At 41.5% G+C, this 20,014-nt stretch overlaps 1 protein-coding gene across 3 annotated transcripts in view; it reads right to left on the bottom strand.

The window, feature by feature from the left end:
* Positions 1–5,604: 5,604 nt before the first annotated feature.
* Positions 5,605–20,014, bottom strand: part of ncoa1 (nuclear receptor coactivator 1) — a 39,587-nt gene continuing 25,177 nt past the window's right edge. For 2 of the 3 annotated variants that reach the window (XM_061704421.1, XM_061704420.1), the window contains 9 exons: positions 19,752–19,937; positions 19,077–19,191; positions 18,062–18,230; positions 17,341–17,664; positions 16,618–16,728; positions 15,404–15,836; positions 14,919–15,081; positions 14,580–14,769; positions 5,605–13,523 (listed from right to left, as the gene is read on the bottom strand). In XM_061704421.1, the coding sequence (XP_061560405.1) occupies positions 13,344–13,523; positions 14,580–14,769; positions 14,919–15,081; positions 15,404–15,836; positions 16,618–16,728; positions 17,341–17,664; positions 18,062–18,230; positions 19,077–19,191; positions 19,752–19,937 (1,871 nt within the window). In that variant the 3' untranslated portion in view covers positions 5,605–13,343. The remainder of the gene's footprint in view (positions 13,524–14,579; positions 14,770–14,918; positions 15,082–15,403; positions 15,837–16,617; positions 16,729–17,340; positions 17,665–18,061; positions 18,231–19,076; positions 19,192–19,751; positions 19,938–20,014) is intronic. The other variant, XM_061704422.1, reaches the window with a different exon arrangement.

Genomic DNA, 20,014 nt, shown 5'->3' with positions numbered 1-20,014 from the left:
TATTTCCCGAGCGTAGCGCCCTCTGCTGACTGTACAAATCCTGCACCCTCTAAATGTATTTCCCGAGCGTAGCGCCCTCTGCTGAGTGTACAAATACTACACCCTCTAAATGTATTTGCCTAGCGTATCTATGAATGTCAGCTCAAAACATGACATTTCGCCACTAAAGTTGCGCATTCGTTATGGTTGTAAAAAGCGAGAGAGCATCTTTTACATCAATCAGCAGCGTCGCAGAAATCTTGCCTGCTGTGAGCCGTTCCTGAAAACGTCCTCCGGGATCGCGTAGCTGGCCTTAAAGGGTGAAAACGATCCTACAAACACATTTGTAGTACATTTATCATCCGGTAATTGACTAAACGTGACTTTTAGCGGTCACTTTTTTCCCCATTACTGGCTGACTTACCTCGACGCTTGACTTCTTCGCCGCGTCAAATGTGATCCGGGAAGGTGTACTGCGATGTGAGTGTGCGCCCCCTTGTGGGAAAACTGGACAAGTGTTTTCACAACCGATTTATTCAGCCTCGACAAACTAATGTACAGTAATATACTATATTACGTTCTTTTCGTAATCACGGAACTAGCCTTTTTTTTTTTTTACAGTTTGGTATTATTTTATGTTCTTGTTTAATTTAAAAAATAAAAACGCAATTATACCATTTTCATGGGACTCGAACCTATGGTACTTTGACAATGATACTGTGTTTTTATGTTTTATGTATTATACTCTTTTTATTTAAAGGTTTTAAAAACACCTTTAAAATTTAAATAAATATTTATATATTTGTTGCTTACACATATTTTATTTTTATATTTTAGTATCTAATTGTATATTTTCTTTTTACTTTTCACTTAAATGGTTTAAACATTTAAATTTTACATTTGATAGATATTTATTTTTATATTTTAAAAAATGAAACAGGTTGATGTAGGTATGTGTCTCATTCATAAATTGATGTTTTACGTTTTATTTTAATTTAAAGTTTTGAACATTTAAAATTTTGATTGTGTGTGTATTGTTATTTGCATGTTTTATTAACATTTTACTACAGTATTGTTTCAATTCAAATATATCATCAAATTAGCAGTATTTTCTTAAATTTGTATTTATTGAATCAAGAGAATGTTTTGAATTCTATTTTCCATCCATCCATTGTCAACACCGCTTATCCTGGTTAGGGTCGCGGGGCGCTGGAGCCTATCCCAGCTGACTTCGGGCGAAAGGCGGACACCCTGAACTGGTCGCCAGTCAGTCGCAGGGCACATATAGACACGGACACCCATTCGCACTCACATTCACACCGTCACTGAGTGGGAACTGATCCCACGCTGCCCGCACCATAGTCAGGCGAGTGCACCACTACACCAGAATTCTATTTTTTTGTATGCAATTCTTTATTTATTTTTTTTTTTTTTGAGAAATGGTCAGTGGACTTGAATATGTGGAACTTGTATGTTTCTTATTGGTAGTTTTTTTTCTTTTCTAACCTACCTTGGAGTTCAAATAAAATGTCTTTGTATTCATCCAAGTTTTGGAGAAAATACCTTTAGAGGTGAAAATGTATACAAATATTTTTAAAAGATACTGTATGTAACAGCAAAATATATACAAAGCTCTTTGTTTGTTTATATATGTTTTTTTGCTTTCGAACACAGTATTTTGTTTTCATATTTTAGTATTATCTTAACCTGTGTTTTGTCTTCACTTTTCACTTGAATGGCGTCCCAATACTTTTGCATGCAGCTTTAACTCCAGCAGCGTCCACCATCCGTCATCCCATTAGCCTTGTTGGCACGGCGCCGGCCACCGGCGGCGGCGGGCGAGGGGCGGCTCGGGTGCGCCCGGGGGGGGTCGTAGTCGCTCCGTCACTCACGCCGCCGTCGCACGTCACCGAGTCATCAATCACGGCGTGTAAGCAACCCGCCGACAGATGGAGGCCCAGCGGGGGGGGGGGGGGGGGGGGGCACGAGGGAGGCACCCCTCGGCCTCCGACCCCACGCAGAGTGCAGCAAAGAGGGCCCGCTGGCCGTCACCTTCGCCAGCCCCTCCTGCAGTTAAGTCCTAGTGTCACCTGTGATTACGTGGACCTCAAACAGACGTGGACAAACTAGAGAACACGTGCAGGTCATGGCAACAAACAAGCAGCAATTTGGCAGAAAGTAAACAATTATTTTTAAAAAACAAAAAAGAGGCCTCAAGCTGTTTAATGCCACTCCCAGTTGAACTTTACTCCATCCATCCATTTTCTTTACCGCTCATCCTCACTAGGGTCGCAGGTATGCTGGAGCCCATCCCAGCTCTCTTCAGGGTACACCCTGAACCGGTCGCCAGCCAATCGTAGGGCACATAGAAACAAGCAACCATTGGCACTCACATTCACACCTACGGGCAATTTAGAGTCTCCAATCAATCTACCACGCATGTTTTTGGGATGTGGGAGGAAACCGGAGTCCCCGGAGAAAACCCCATGTAGGCACGGGGAGAACATGCAAAATCCACACAGGCTGGTCCGGGATCTGAACCCCGGTCCCCAGAACTGTGAGGCAGGAGTACTAACCAGTCAACCACCATGCCGGTTTGAACTTCACTGTCAAACGAAATATAAAACAAAGACAATTGCATGTTGGGTATAAACAACCACATACAGTACATCTGCTAGCTTGATGCCAACACATAATGGGAAACGTCATAGACGGGCTAACGAAGAGCACCTATGTGGCGGCGTTGTAACACTTTAAGCCAGGGGTGTCAAACTCGTTTTTGTCTCGGGCCGCATTGTAGTTATGATTTCCCTCAGAAGGCCGTTAGAACAGTGAAATGATTCATCACAAAATCATATTATTACCATGACACAACAAATTGAGGGATAACTAGTTTTGAAATCAGAAGACAAGGATAATGGTTTGTTCAAGTATTGTTTAAGTAAAGTAGAAGAAGGGTTTGGTAACAGAAAAATGCAATATCTCAACATTATTGTTTATTATGATGACAATTTGGAATTTGGGTACAGATTTGAGCAAAAATCACAGACGTTGACCAGCATGATTTGCTTTCACATAAAATGATGTGGCGGGCCGCATCTGGTTCCCGGGCCTCGAGTTTGACACCTATGCTTTAAGCAATGGATATTTAAACAAAAAACTGCAGTAACATTTGTCATTTTTCGCAGAGGATACAGAAAATATGCCTGTGGTATATTAGCCGTCGACATGTGTTGCTGCACTATTTGTGTTCAAATATCCATGTTCGGAAACTCTTTCAACATTTCAACTTTTTCTCGTAATCTTCTGATGGGGCCGTGTTTAATTGTATTATTCGAATACGAGGTGGACCAAAAAAAAGAAAAAAAAAGACTTTGGACCCGCTTTCCGTAAGAAGAAATAAAGCCCCTTGTGCCGGATGGAGAGCAAAAATAGCGATTAAGACGGATAAAGATGTCTCTCTGTCTCAGCTGAGATATGTAATGATATTCATAAAAGAGACCACCGACTGGGGGGCTTCCAAAAAAAAAAAAAAAAAAGTGCTCCTAAGCAACAACAACATACACGCTCACAACAAGCTGCATCTTGGGAAATTTTGACCGGATTGGGACGAAGCAAACGGGAAAAGCTTTTTCAAAGTAGGCCATGTTGTGTGTGTGTGTGTGTGTGTGTCTGTGTGGTCTCTCTGCGGGCGCAAACACGAGCCAGCTAGCATTGATAAATTAAACATGAGAGCCTTAATAATCAGCCAAAGGTTTAAGCGTACAGAAGTAACCCCCACTCCGATGTCACTCGCCGTTTCGACGATTTTCTGCTCTGACGTTTGCTGCGTGAGCGTCGATAAGTCGCGGCTGTTTAAACACTTTGAAGCAACGCGTAGTTGAATGCAAACAGTGGGGCAACACGTCGACCGATAATATAACAAAAGTCAAAGGCATATATTGTTTATCCTCTGCGAAGAACGACTCAACAGAGGGGTAACTTCTCCATGTTATATATATATATATATATATATATATATATATATATATATATATATATATATATATATATATATATATATATATATATATATATATATATATATATATATATATATATATATATATATATATATATATATAAGTCACTGATGGTGTAGTGGTACACTCGCCTGACTTTGGTGCAGGCAGCGTGGGTTCAGTTCCCACTCAGTGACGGTGTGAATGTGAGTGTGAATGATTGTCCGTGTCTATATGTGACCTGCGACTGACTGGCGACCAGTTCAGGGTGTAGTTCGCCTTTCGCCCGAAGTCAGCTGGGATAGGCTCCAGTGTCCCGCGACCCTAACCAGGATAAGCGGTGTTGAAAATGGATGGATGGAGATCATATATATATATAGAGAGAGAGAGAGAGAGAGAGAGACTAAGTGTGGGTCTGGAACTATTTGGAGCAATTTCTGTGCCTCAAAATGTCAAAAGAAAGTTGGACTTCAATGTGCAAAAAGTGTGCAGACTTGATTATTATTTTTTTTAATTATTAAAAGTATATATATATTGTATATATATATTATTATACATAATGTATATATATATTATTATCAGTATATATACATGACTAAGGAAATATACTGTATGTGGATATATTTATTTGGTATACTATGTAATGCAATTGCTGGTATGTAGACATTGTAGGGGCTGTAAGGGGAAAGGACCAATAGAAAGGCTTTGCTGGCATCTTGTGGCCACACATGATATTACATGACACTATTCCAGACGTCACAGCTTCCGTATTTCGGTCCCTCACGTTCATGTTACACAAATCGGTCCCTCAAAATATACACAACAGAAGATGAAAAAGTGAAATAAAAAACATAAAAAGTAGGAACTCAATAACATAACATACAAAGCACAATAAAAAATCCGTATATTAGATGAAAATGTAGAAAATAAAAAAAACAACTAATAACATGATATATAAATATTAATTCAATAAAATAAAATGTGCTGTTTTCTATTTTTAATAGAAATAAAAATTATTTTCCCCCCATTTTATCTCATGATAGGTACTTATTTAGGGCATACATCTATACACATAGATAATTATTGATAATAGATAAAAATGTCAAACTCAAATTAATATATCCAGCAATTACTATAATTGCAGAATGTAAAACCAAAACAAAATATAATTGAACAAATTTGATAGTTCAAATTACATGAAAATGTAAAAGTGAAATCAATAAAAAATATCAAACAAAATTAAATGTATACATGATTGCAAATAAAATCGAGAAAAATCATCTATATATGTACTCACACAAATAACATTTAATTTTTAAATTAACTGTGAAACTCAAAAGTGCATGTAAAATATTAATTGCAATTCTATAAACAAATTGTATGTTTCAGCTAGACTCACCTCCCTTTTCTTCAGTTGTTCAGTAGGCCCTGTGGAGGAGAAATACAGCTTAAATAAAATAATAATAAAAAGACAATAATATCAAAATTAAGTAAAAATTCAAGCTTTGGTTCCTTGGTAAAATGATTAACAAATATACTTTTTTAAAAACATATAATTATGTCTCTTCAAGTCAGGAAATTAAGTGTATAACATTTAAATAATAAAATACTCCCGACTGGTGGCTGCATTTTAAATGGTGTTTTTATTGCAATGTGTTGCATTCCCACATTCATATTCAGATGTTATAGATTTGTTAGTCCAAAAAAAAAAAAAAAAAAAAAAAAAGAGAAAGTATCATGTCCTCTGGGGCAGGTGCGCATCCTCACCTCAGAAGAGGAGCGAAAAAAGAAGAGACACACCAACAACTAAAACATTCAAAAGAATTTTCTTTTAAAAAGAGCGAGGGATCAAAAATGATGCACGAGGTGTTGTGTGTACTCGAGAAGTGTGTGTGTGTGTGTGTGTGTGTGTAAACTTGAGCAGCCACAAAAAAAAAGAAAAAAAGTTCCAGTAGGGTTTCTTTTTTTTTTTTTTGTACAAATGAGTCTAACAAGAAGGAAGGGGGCATTGAGGCAGCCCACACTGATTGTCTAAAACACCCCCCAAAAAAATAAAAAAGGTCTTTTTTTTTTCTTTTTTTTTTTCAATTCACACCTGAACAGATTGAAGGGTGGTGGTGGACGGGGATTGTAAAAAAAAAAACAAAAAACAAACAAACAAAAAAAAAATTTTTTTTAAATAAGACAGAAAAACTCCCAACATGCATAAACTTCCCCCCCCCAAAAAAATGTCAAAAAACGTCGTCCCACATGAACACTGTCACTCGTCATATTGTAGCTGCTCCCGTGCCTTTTCTTTACAACCAAACCTTACATAAGGGTCATATACAAAGAAAAGAAAGTAAAATGTATCATATATTTATATCTCTATATATTTATTTATATTAATTTGTACAAGGGGAGAAAGTGGAACCTCAGCGTTTGAAAGTGGAGAAAACGCCACCAGAGTCCAGACCTGACCGACGAGGCGTCTTTTTTTGTCTGTATAAAAAGCGTAAATGGATGAGGGGGGGGGGAAAGGGGGCCAGTGGAGAAGCTAAACACAGGATGGGAGCCCGAGCCCCACCTAGAACCGCGTTGTGATCCAGAATGTTCTGAAAGTTTGAGGTCTTTGAGTCTCTGAGGGGGAAAAAAATAAAGCTGATTAATGAAAATCAAGCATCTCATGTTTTTTTGCAAATCGGGAACATCTCAAGAATTTGTTTCTTTTCTATTTTGTGGACAAAAACCAAAACCCCCCACAAAATGTGGAGATCCCTTTATATATATATATATAGTTTAGCAAAGAAAGAAAAAAAGTTACGTCTTTTTTGCTACCACTTTTCGACAAATTGTTTAACATTTTACTGTCCAATAATAAGCAAGTATGTGAATTTAAAAAGAAAAGAAATAAAGATAAATATTTGTCCGTTGTTTTACGAACTACATCATTCGTTCAATCTTTGTGTCCGGTTGAACTCGTCTCGGTGCACGCTGAAGCTTCTCGCCCAAGCTTAGCATAGTTTAGCTTGCTAGCTGCTAACAAAGAGACACGTTTGTGAAACAAACTCACAAAATGTGGAGATACATGTTTTCGGACAATATTTGCATTGAAGTTGAGCAAAGACAGAAAAAAACAAAAAATGTTGGCATTTGTAATCGTCCTTTTTTAGCTACCACTTTCAGACAAATCATTTAGAATTGCATGTCCGATTTCTTAAAAGTCTAAAACATCAAGCAATATTTTTTTTGCTTTTCGGCAATATTGGCATTGTGGTTAGTAAAGACCGAAAAAAAACCTAACAAGCAGTTGCACCTGTCCTTTTTTGCTACCACTTCGCAACGAATTGTTAAAAATGTTGCTGGACAATAACCATGTATCGTAATTTTTCTAATAGTCTGAAACATCAAGAAAAACTTCCATTATTCTGATTTGGAAAAAAAAAATGCTCACAAAATGTGCATATAAATGCGTTTTGATGATGTTTGCATATAAGTTGAGCGAAGACAAAAAAGTTAGCAGCGGTAATCATCGTCGCTCCCACTTCACGATGAACTGCTTAAAACATTTTCACTGCACAATGAGAAGTGTGCATTGAAGATGTTTTAAAAGTCTGAAACATCAAGAAAAATGCTTTGTCTAGTTTTTCAGAGAAAAACTGGATTATCAATAAAAATGATTCTTTTTTGGGGGGGTAGCAAGAAAGGCTGAGCAAATGTGGAGATCAATGCTTTTCTTTGGACAGTAACGATATTTACATGGAGGTCGGTGAAAATCGAAAGAAAAACAACAAAGCAGCCCAAGTCGTTACTTTTCTCAAATGTTTCTAACTTGGCTGTCCAGAGAAAAGCATGCGCCTCCAAATTTTCCATGATTTTTATCTGCATGTCTTAAAAATAAGAATAGAAAAATATGGGTATTGGATATCAGATCGGAGAGATGATTTGTTTGGAGTTTCTTTTGAAGTTGTCCTGAACAGAACCTTAGCAAATATGTGTTCATTCTTCATATTTCATACTTCATATATCATGTTTTTCATATTAACAAGAGCCAAAATTGGGAGTTCAAAGACAGGGGGCGCTAATGTAAACAGTCAGTGAGGAAGTTAGCATGTTTTGTTGTTTCAAATGTCATTGTCTGAATAAAACCTTTTTTTGTTTGTTTTTCCTGAAACATCAAATACATTGTTTTTGTAGCTTTTCATATTAAATCAAAAAGCCAAAATTGAAGGTAAAGACAGGCGGGGCTACGGTCCAGTCAGGACGTTAGCATTTTTTTCCTCAGTATGTGCTAACGTAAAAATCCAGTGATAAAGTTTGTTTAAAATGTGGCTGTCTGAAGAAAACCAAATATTTTTTTCTGCAACAAATAAATGTTGGTTGTTTTTCACATAAAAACAAGCCAAAAGTGGAGGTAAAAGAAAAGGGGCACTAACGTAAATATCCAATGATGACGTTAGCATTTATCAGCTATCACTTTACGTTTTGCTGCCCAATTCAAAGCATGCATGCTCACACTTTGTCTTTTTCCTGAAAATTGGAGATTGAGTTTTAGAGCCCTCTAAAGTGATAACAAAAAAAAAAGGAAAAACAACAACTAAGGGGGACGCTACCGTAAAACGGACAGTGATGAAGTCGAGATTTTTTTGCTTTCACTTCAGTGTTTCAGTTTCGATTCGTTTAGCTGTCCATTGATAAGCATGCGTATATCCACATTGTTTTGGGAAATTTTTTGGGGGAACAAAAGCCAAAATAGGAGATTGATGATTAAATGTTGTTTTTTAAACACTATTTTTTTAAAAAAATATAAAACCTTTATTGCAAAAAAACATGAATGAGGTTTGGTTTTGTCTGACGACAGACAAGCAAAAACGTAAAAGTTTTGAATTCATGTTAATGGGATTGTGGCTTACTCCAGTGCCCCCCTCCCTTTCTTTTGGCTTATGGGTGCATAGTTTACGTTAACTTTGGGCCACTTAAGATAAAAGACCGGGGGCGCGAACATCCAGTGACGGTTTGCATACGAGATCTTTGAGGCTTTGGTCATTTACAATCACTAAGAGAGATGGAGGGAAAAATGTCAGGTGGTCGTTTCTCCGCCCTGCCGAGGCTCCACTCTCCAGCGTCGGCTATGACAACAAGAGAAAAAAAATAATATACAATATGGCCTTTTTTTCTCTTAAATTAACCCGTACGATGACGATGACAAATACAAACAAAGCCAGTCCACACTGCTCGTCGCTCAGTAAAAATCACATTCAGCAGTCGCTATAGAAACCATTCTCTGGCATCAGACACGTGGAGCAGGGAAGGAGAGGATCCATAATAATAATAATAATAATAATATACAGTATTCATCACACGCACTGATACTCATATACATATGCATCATCATCGAAAGAATTTGAAAAAAGTAGAAAATCCCGTAAAATAAAAATAAAGACGACGGAGGCGAGTAGTTATTTACCACAAACTTGTCTTGATGATGATGATGATTCTCCTTACTATTATTATTATTCACATTTCTCTTTGCTATTTACACCATGTTAACAAAAAGCCTGTATCTGCCGACTAGGAGGAGGAGGAGCAGGAAGAAAAGGGAGGCCTTTCCACTGAGCAGCTGATTGCATAACATCTGGAATTTCAACATGCATCGCTTCTTTTTTGGCTTTTGTTGTTGTTTTGCCTTTTGTTGTTGTTTGTAGTGTGGAGTGAAGAGAGGAAAGGATTCCTCATCCCTGCAGAAAAAACATCAGCCGATGGACTGGACGCGCGACAAATACGAGAAACGGCTAAAACATTCTCCCACTTTGCACAAGCCCAAAAAAAAAAAAAAAAAAACCCCAACAAATCCAAACGGTTGTTCCAAGCGTGAAATCTGTCCAAAACCTTTATGACTTGGGATCATCAAGATACCGGAATTAAATTTTCAACGTCAATACAAAAGGAAAAAAAAGACAAAAGATGAAAACGCAATAATCAGGGGTGGGCAAACTTTTGTACTCGTTATAAAAACATTTGCCAATGGGGGAAAAAAAAGGTGAAAATGTGCATGCAAAATAATCCATTCCCATTTTAAAAAAAAAATGTCCTTATTTGTAATTAATTATAAATTTACCAATGATTTAATACAATAAATAAAACGTATTCACAAGGTCACTTTTTTTCACATTTGCATTGTTACAGCCCTTTTCCAAATTGGTATAAATTCTTTATTTACGGGGGGGAAAAATCCCAAAACAACACCCCACTATGACGTTTTTTTTCTGTATTAAAATAAAAAACTAAGAACTCAAATTAGTCAGTTATTCGAGCCATCGCTTGGGTGATTTTTTTTGTGTTGGTACATGCAAAAAAAAATGACAAATGAACTTGACCGTATCGCTATACTCTTGTATTTTTTTGTATTATTTGTACCTTATTAAAAGTTGACAAGTGCTGCAAATTAGCACTCGCGCTAAAACGTTTAATGCAATACATCTGCTTTGTCCAATGTTCTTGCGATGTTCATATCAAATAAACCAACATACTAGTGCACTTCAGACAGCCACCCACACAATAGCAAAAATGTAATGTATCTATTTTGGAATAAGGCTGTAACATAAAATGTGCGATGAATATTTTCTGGATGCAATGTATATAAAATGATTTATTGTTATTCATATTTATTATGTACAATCCATTACTTAATGAGATAATGTATTAGAAATAACAAATTGATAAATTCTTTGCCCACCCCTGCGCTATATGGACAAAAGTATTGGGACACACGCCTCAATGACGCAACGAAGGCTAGCTAGCATAATGACAATCGACCATTCTTCCAGAACAGTTTCGGGCAAAGTTCCTTTTTCGGTCTGTAAAAGTGTTCTCGGATGAGTGCGGTGCGAAAGAACGCTGGGGCAAGCCAGACCAGGCCCTCTTTCGGGACCAAGTTCTTCCTACACGCAAACGTGCCGAAACCTCGCACCACGCTGCGGCACTGCCCATTACTTTTGTCCACAAACTCGTTCAAATATATAAAAAAAAAACAGCACAACGGAGAGATGGTCATCAATGGAGGGGAAAGTAATGTTCTGAAGAAGTCCTTAAAGTTGTGTGAAAGAGCATGTTGCTGTTTTCATGGATTAATACTGCGTCACTAAAATACACAACAAACAAACAAAAAGATACAAAATAACCAAAGAAGAAACCAGCGAGCTGAGTTCACAGTGTGAAACGAGGTCCGAAAATCAGGCGGCGTGTGCGTCTGGTAAAGAGAAGTATGAGGTAATCGGAAGAAAATCGAAATTAAACAAAAGTACTCTGAGGTAGGGCGTGGAATGAGAGACTGATCTCCTGATGGTGGCATCCATTTGAGGGAGTCTTTTAAGTGTAGGATGCGAATAATTGGGCCGCGGGCGATACGGTAAACAAACCGATTTGGCTGGCTTGTGAGAGAATGTTCACCAACGACTACGACTTTTACGTCCTTAAAAATACGCACCCGACTCGGCCCGGTGCCTGAAGTGCTTCCTTGTGGGGGTTAAAACTACGAAAATGGCGTCGCAGGAGGTAAAGGGCTGGGGTACATTTGAACATTTGGATGATTTTCACATTTTCTCGTTGGGGGAACGACTACTTCCTCCTCCGCTGCAATATTTAGCAGTGCAGTATGACCTTGAAAACTGTTGCAATTAGAGCCCCTTTCACTCAGAGCCGGCGGCCATCTTGGGTAGTCGGTAAAATGGCGCTCGAATGTTGGTTCCGGATTCAGGAAAAAGTTAAAGAACCGGTGCTTAAAACACAGTACGACTCTAAACACCTGCTGCAATTATTGCCCCTTTCACACAGAGCTGGTGCCAGCGCCGCTTTGGCAAACAAAGGCCAAGTGAAGTCTAGAGTGAGTCAGATGTCAGACAAATGTTGGTGCCGGATTCAGGGAAAATACAGTTGCCAACACAGCTAAGGTAAAGTTTGTTTGTTAAATGTGTGGGAAACATCAAAAACCTAGTGCCCATTTTGCAACTAGAGCAAGAGGAGATTGCCAGCATGGTTAAAAACCATGCTACATCTAGAGTGCTTAAAATGGCAGTCGATATGACGCCTGATTCAGGAAAATTTCAAAGAACTGGTGCTTGACGTGCCTTGTCGGCACCGCGTGAAAGGAAATGTCATCGCTCCATGGTGCCAACACAGCTTTGGCAAATAGATTTAGTAAAATGGCAGTTGAATGTTTGTGCCGGATTCAGAGAAAGTCAAGATAAACAAAAATTAAAAATACGGGTCTTCATTTTGGCTCTACTGACTGACGGTGGCCAGCTTAGGTCAACTCCAATGACCATTTTGCATCTTTTGCATCTAGAGTTTGTAAAATGGCAGTCGACTGTCGGATCCAGGAAAAGCCTTGTTTTGCTTTGCCGGCGCCGTGTGAAAAGGGCAATTTTCCACATTTTTTTGTCGCGAGTCCACCAATAATGTCCATCTTCCTTCTGTACTGTACAACACGACACACGCCTGCATGGCAAACAACACTCATAGGCCGAGTTAGCGTCGGATAGAAAAAGAGAGAATAAAAGAGAGAGAGGGAGGCCGAGCTGGCCTCGTATTCACAGCTGCTGAGGTGAGGGTTAATAAACACGCGACTGTTAAATAATCCCATCAGTTTCTCACGTATGTTTTTCTTTTATACTCAATACAAAAATAAAGGAGAAAGAGTTCCAAAAAAACCCAAAAGTGAGCAGCATCCTGTCCGTCTGTCTCCCATTCATACATCTGTCACCGCGTCCCTTGCGGGCTGTAAGCGCTGATTGAGATGATGACGACGATGAAGAGAGCAGAACAACAAGAAAAAAATTGAATAATTGTGTGTGGAAGAAGAAGAAATAAAAGAAGAAGCTCAAACTTCCACCAGGCACTGTGTAGCTGACAGAGAGAGCGTCGCAGAACCAGCTGATACCGAGCTTCCGTTGTCACATTCCCAGAAAAAAGCAAACCAAAAAGCCAAAACGGGGGCCGCCGCCCCTCCGAGGTACTCCCGTGTCCTGATTGGACAGCAACGAGGAAGCAGGTGTTTGGTAATGGTTGGTCGGGTGGGTGTGGTGGTGGGGGAGATGAGCAGCAAAGACAACACTGCCTTGAATAGGCTGAGGCAGACAGACAGGTTGTCAGACAGGTCAGACAGGCAGCTCGTCGGCGCCCTCCCACGCCGGCCCCTCCTCGGGGCGGGGCGGCGGCACGGGAAGTCGTTAAACGCCATCCGCAGCCAGACGCCCTCCGTCCGTCCTGAAGTGAGGCGAGACTGCCACGGGGTCCCAGTGGAGGCGTCCGAGTGAAGAGGAAGTGGTGGTCTGTCGGTTGACGTTTATAGGCGAGCCGGGGCCGGCAGGGGGCGGGGCGGGGCTGTCACTCGGTCAGCAGCTGCTGGAGGAGGCTCTTCTGCTGGGCCTGGGTGGTCTGGGCGCCGGGCGGGGTGCCGGGACCCTTCTGGCCGGCGGCCGCGATGGAGCCCTGACCCAGGTATGCGTCGCCGCCCACCAGGTTGACGGTACATTGGACGTCGGCGAACACTTGCACCTGCTGCACCTGCGCAAGGGAAAACATGCTTACGTACACGACACACCTGTGATTCTCAAACACTAAGTGGTGGTAGTGCGCAGGCTCCCTCTAGTGGTGCATGCAAGAATCAGTGCCCAAGCACTGAACTGTATTTAACCTTTAAGTTCAATACATCTGTATTTCATCTTAAATCCCTGTGAAATGAAAATAAATATCCTCTAAAAAAACAGAGAAGAGTGTTGTGAAAGCCCTGCCAAATCGAAATGATTTAAAACAATTTTTTTTTAAATAAATCACCAACTGTATAAAATGAGACTTCAAAATCGTGAAAATCAAACTGTTCTTTCCACTCTTGAACGGTGTGCATGTATTTTGCATGCCCTGAATCCACGTCCCGCTCAATTGTCAATCAAATGCCAGTACTACGACCTGGAAAAAGGGGTGGCACCTCGTATAGCATATTTTTTATGCCTACACATAACTGCATGTTTGAAGCACGAAAATCCACTTAAAGCCTCCGGTGACTGGAATATATCTTAACATGTTGTCGTGAGGCTTTTCCACGCCGTCACAACGAAGAGCTCTAATGTGGCCACAATAACACAAAACCCAGTCCACACGTTTACAGTCAAGTCGTACTTAAAAAAAAAAAAAAAAGTACACTCTTCTGTCTTTCTCTGCGCTTAAGTTCTTATATGGGGGGGGAGGGAGACTCACGCCGGACCCCGTTTTAGCTACGCCCCCAAAAAGAGGGAAAACTGAAATGGTGAAAAACAGCTTAACGCTTATCTCCACAATTGAGTACTACATAATTCGCTTTCTTTGCACGTTTTCAGCAGTTATCGTCAATCTTCATGTATAATGTATTTAGAAACTAATATCTGAATTCACTTTACAGGGTGTTTAGGGTATTGCCTGTGACGTTTTCAAATGTTTTATGATGGTAACAGACCCCGGAAGTTACTTTTCTAAATAGGACCTTAACTGACCACCTGTCAGGTTAAACCTTTGGCCATAATAAAACGTATTATAAATCTTGCACAGGTTCAAGTAAAAACGCACGCAAAAAAGGTTTGCTCTGACCTGCTGCTCGCTACACAGCGAGCCCACGCCACGGCTGCTGATCAAGCCGCCGCCGGGCTGCCCCAAGGAGGGTAAGGAGTCCATGCCGCCCGAGCCCCCGGCCATGGACACTGTGATGCTCATGTTGTTGTACACCCCCTGCTGGCCAAACGTCTGTCTCCCGCTGTGCTGCGATGACGGACTGAACAGGCTGTGGCACACACGTCAGCAAAGAAATAAATAAGGATTTTATCGCAGTTTGCTTGTGCATGTATGTTTTTGCAGGTGTCCAAAGGGCTGTAAACATGAGAAGGGCACAATAGTTATAGTACATATATGCTGTATTGATGCATCACTCACCTGTTGCTGGCCTGCTGCCAGCTCTTCATCTCTGGGGACTGGTAGCCAGGGGGGGGGGCTTGCGGGAGCAGAGGACTACTCTGGGAAGTGGCGCTCTGTGGCGACAACAACGGACTGGTGGGGCTGATCTCAGGAGGGAAAGGCGGGTCCGGCTGCACCGCGGCTGCACATGGGAAGTAAACGAGAGGGAAAGTTATTCTGCTGTCTGCCGTGTTTTCTTTAAATGAGCGTTACTAAAGACTCGAACGTCGCTGCGGCTATCAAATAATATTTTGATTCGGGACATGAATATGAGGTGATAGATATGCTCAGGACTAATCACTGTTGTGTTTCGTTATTTGTTGCTGTGATGAGTTATTTGCTCTCGTGGCTTTTCATTTGCTGTTGTGGTTAGTTATTTGCCGTTGTGTTTAATTATTTGCTGTTAGGTTTTGCACTTCAGGGCCACCGTAATTTTAAGTGTAGATGTTGTCGTTTGTACTCACCAGTGCCCCCAAACTGCTGCATCAGACCACCTTGCTGCTGCAACGAGGAGCCGCCCCCGAAGGGCGGAGCCTGCACGCCGCCCAGCAACATCGTCTGGCTATTCAGTTTGCCGTCCAGGGGGCCACTCGGAATAGGCGCCCCCGCCGGCATGGGGCCACTGAAGTGACCGGGTGAGGTAGGAGGTTTCCCGGACACCTGGCTGTAGCCGGCGGGGAAGTTGAACTGCGCTTGTTGCTGAGGCGCAGACGCGTTGTTGTTGGCACCTTTCGGGACCCTGGCGACAACGGCGGAAACGGCGCCCCCCGCGGGTGAGGCGGTGGCCATGTTCTGTCTCATCAGCATGACCTTCTGCTGGAAAAGCTGACGTTGACGGTGCTGGATGCTGTACAGCTCCCTCTGACGCTGAGCCAGCATCTGAGCATTTAGCGGAGGCTGGGAGCGGAGGGCAAACAATGTGTTAAAGGCCACTTCCATCAAATTTAAGACCTCGCCTTCACTCGGCATAAAGAACAGTAATATTTCAAGCTCCATAAAACAGGTATAAAGCATTTTTACAGTCATTCATCTATTAATTTATCAATGCAAACTTTCTATATCTACACTTAACACTTTTTGTTTTATTATTGAAAAAATATAACAGTTGGAAACTTAAAAGTTACTTTCTTTTTTGAAATCATATATCAAAATTTTCTCTATTGAAATTAAGTGAAATGTCATCCGTTTGTTCCAGCCTCCAACAAACCATCACAATTAATTTTGTTACATTTTTGATAAAGAAAAATAGCACTGTCCTGTAAAATGTGAATATTAAAACATAATGAAAGAGAATATAAAAACTTTACACTGGTTTACATGAATGAAATGAACATTATTTTTCATTTTGTATTGGTGTGAATGACTGTTCAGCAGATGCCTGAAAGTGCATCGCGACTTTCACTTCACTCGAGCAGGCATCGTATCTGAAGCTTTCGCGTCAAACCAGATTTTGCCACACAACAAAGGGAAAAAAAAGCTCAACAAAAACAAAATAATCGACCAAGCGACGACTCGGAACGCGAAAAACTTGGAGCACTCGTAAATTAAGACACTAGTGTACACTCCTGTAATATAGTGAGATGCACCTGTACATAATGACTTGAAATATTGATAAGTACAGCTTTTAAGTCACACTTCAGGCAGTCTTAGAAGGGAAATTGCTGAACAGGTGACTCACCTGCGAAGGAATTTGAAGTTGCGGCGCTCCCAGACGAACGGCCATGTTCAGACGCTGGCCTCCTCCTCCTCCTGCTACGGAGAACGTATTCATCGCCAGTCGGTTCTGGAGCTTAAGGGAACGGTGAGATATCAAACAACGATAATGGGGAATGAGCTTTGATGATGATGAAGACTGAAGGACCTTAGGAAGGCCAGAAGAGAGGAGGTGAATAAAGGCGATGAGGGGAAGCCAGGCAGCTAGCACCGACAAAAAATGTATTCACGTGGCTTTTCTCTGGCTACGGCCTTCATTTCTTTAAACAGCGGAGGAGGCTGGGTGTAAATGTGACCGTCAGACCAAATCCAGTCATCAAGCCAGGACATTTGAATGTGTTGTTCACAACTTCACAAATGAGAATGTTCAACTGTTTTTCTTTTAAACAACTGCCATCTCTCTGGCTAAATTACATTAGTGATTGACCATGGAATATAATGGAAATATAGTACAATAGCTGTGTACAGACAAATATGTAAATATGTTATAGTGCAAGTGTATATACATTAAAATTGTGAATATATATATATATATATATATATATATATATATATATATATAATGCTAAATTTGTGCTTTGTGGACTGCATTTAAGAGCAGAGCGGGCAACATGTGGCCAGCGTGCCGCATTTTGCCCACCCCTACGATAAAGGCACAAAATGGGAAGAACTGAGTCTTCGCTGTCACCTGCTGAGGACCCTGAAGTCGTTGCTGCAGTTGTAGCCTCAGCTGGTTAGGTGGCAGTCTGAGGTGGGGGCCCACGCCCTGGGGCGGCCGGGTCACCCCCGGTCGGAGGCCCGCCATGGCGGCGGGTGCCCCGGCGAGGAACGTCCCCCGGGCTGCCCCGAAGCCCAGCGCCTGCTGCTGACCGACGGCGGCCAGCTCTGGGGGAAACTGAGCGGGCGGCGTGAACTGCGAAGGGTAGGAAGGCAGCTTGGGATCCAGGGAGAGCAGGGTGGCAGTGACTTGCTGAGTTGGCAAGTTCTGGGGTATCGGGTTGTAGCAGCCACCCTGTGGGGAGCGACAAGTAAAGCCCACGAGTCGGGAATCACGAGACCACTTGAGAATAGGTGAATTTCTTTACAGTGTATCCAGGAAGTATTCACAGCACTTAATTAAATAGGTGAAATTGCATTTGAATGCACTGGGAATTACTAATTAATAATTGCTATGTTTCCATAAATTAGAATATTGTGCACACATACTGTATCTATATGGTGGCCTTGATTTTTTTTTTTTTTTATGTCATGGCTGAGTGGCCGTAGTTCCGTGTAGAAGATTGAGAAAAACAATTTAATTTAATCAATTTTGGAAAAAGGCTGTAAGATAACAAAATCTGGGGAAAAAAGTGAAACGCTATGAATAACTAACTAAGCAGATGGAATGGATATAATAATACACTACTCACCTGCACCAACTTATCAATACCCAAGGCTTTGTCCAGCTCGGCCAGTTCACTTTCGTCGGTGCCGCTGAGGAAGGAGACCAACTGCTCTAGCAGAGCCTTCTCATCATTCCGGGCCTCGGGCGTGGTCGGCGGTACCAGGACGTCGTCCAGCGTACAGGGCACGCACTGCCTGCTCAAAAACAGAAACGGCTTTGTTCGATACATTCTACACTTTCATCCAGTTCGTAAACAACAGATGAGAATAGCTCCAGGTGGCAGAACACAACTGGCGCCGCTGACCTGAACTGAATAATCAGTTCAGGTCAAAATAATCAAAATGAATCCAGCTGAACCGATGAGTGAGGAGGATCAATCGTGTGGATGTCATAAATTGTCATACAGAGAAGATTGCAAAACTGCCTAGAGACAAAGCAGCCACTTCTAAAGGGATGCACTGGGAACCAAAATGCATCATCAGGTTTGTGGAGGGCATTTTCTCACAGGTATCCATAAAAAGTTTGTTTGGGCTGTCGTTGAGTCATTCAGCAAAACAAAACGGCTCGCCTGCGAGCTACCTTCAGCTCGACAGCACACTATTCATTTTACTGTCAAAAGAACACATCTGTGCCATTAATCCGAGTAACAGAAAAGTTCAGTAATTAGCCTTTCCCTTAATGATCACGTTAACTCTGTCAGAATTTCGACCACATCTATTTGTGAATCAACCTTACCGTTGCAATGTAAATTGCGGCGAGCCTTCTGACTCCCTTGAAAGCACTTCCTCTCATGTAACGTCATCTTTTCGACTGTCAAACTACAGTGGTAGTAGATAAGACAGCTAAAATCATCAGGGAAGCCATTTACGCGGTTTTCTTAATCGGTTTGCCTTAGTCAAATGACATTAAAGGGTTTGCTTACTAGTGAGGCCTTCAGAGCTTTCACCCGCCAGTACGTGTGGCGTCATAATGAAATGGTCCATGCGTTGCTACAGCTTCATTACTAAGCATGTACGTGTGAGTGTCTGTGTAATGCTCACTCTTGGGGCGAAGTGAGGGGCGCTTGTAACGGAGTTCCCAGGGCATCAAAGGTCAACGAGTCAGCCAGTGACAGAGGCTGGAACTGCGAGTCGGCCAATTCCAACTTGGTTCGGCCTGAACGGGTTAAGCAACACAGTTGGAAAGAAATTCATTCACAGTGTGGGCCAAAAGAAGGTATCCAATTTTTAAATGTACTTTTTTTTATGTAAATGAAGGAGAATATCTGATGTTTATTTTGGGTTAATCAGAGGTATTTTAAATGGTGGCACCTGTGTGCTGAGTGCCATTTAACATGAGTTTGAACATGATTGGTTAATTCTGAACACAGCCACACCCTAGTTATAAGAGGGTGTGCACACTTGTGCAACCACATTATCTCAGTTGTTTAGTTGTATGGTTGGAGAGGCTGCCGCTGTCAACACCTAGGTGCAAATGAACGGCAGGTCATTGTTGTTGCGCCGCATGGATGTGACAGAATACAAGTCCGCCTTGCAGTGATCCCGTGCTTTGGCAGGTTTGTGACATTCATCTCATTGAGGTCCACTTCACCGTGTCCTTTGGGCAACATCAGACTATGTGTGTCAAATGTACACCTCAAAAATCTCCCCAGACTTTTAAAGCTGGGAGAATTTTCACTCGTTTCCCCAAAAAGTGACAGTGTTGGCTTTGCGTACCAGTGGTTGAACTGAACGGGTTGATGATTTCTGCCTCTGGGAAGGGACTGCCGCTGTCTTTGGGGGCCTGAAAGAGGTCTCCCTGTCCCTTTCCATGAGCCTGGCTCGGAGTCGGGGCACTGCAGAAATCGAACGCCGAATGACTCTGGAGACTGCAGCCTGAAGCGGGGCCGCCATCATTGTGGCCTGGGAAAACACACACAAGCTGTGTTCAGAATGGTTCATTCATTCCCTACTCACTATATGGGTGTTTTGATATAGTG

This window comes from Phycodurus eques, chromosome 18 (assembly GCF_024500275.1).
Source record: "Phycodurus eques isolate BA_2022a chromosome 18, UOR_Pequ_1.1, whole genome shotgun sequence".
NCBI classification, from domain to species: Eukaryota; Metazoa; Chordata; class Actinopteri; order Syngnathiformes; family Syngnathidae; genus Phycodurus; species Phycodurus eques.
This window is presented reverse-complemented; position numbering and strand designations above follow the sequence as displayed.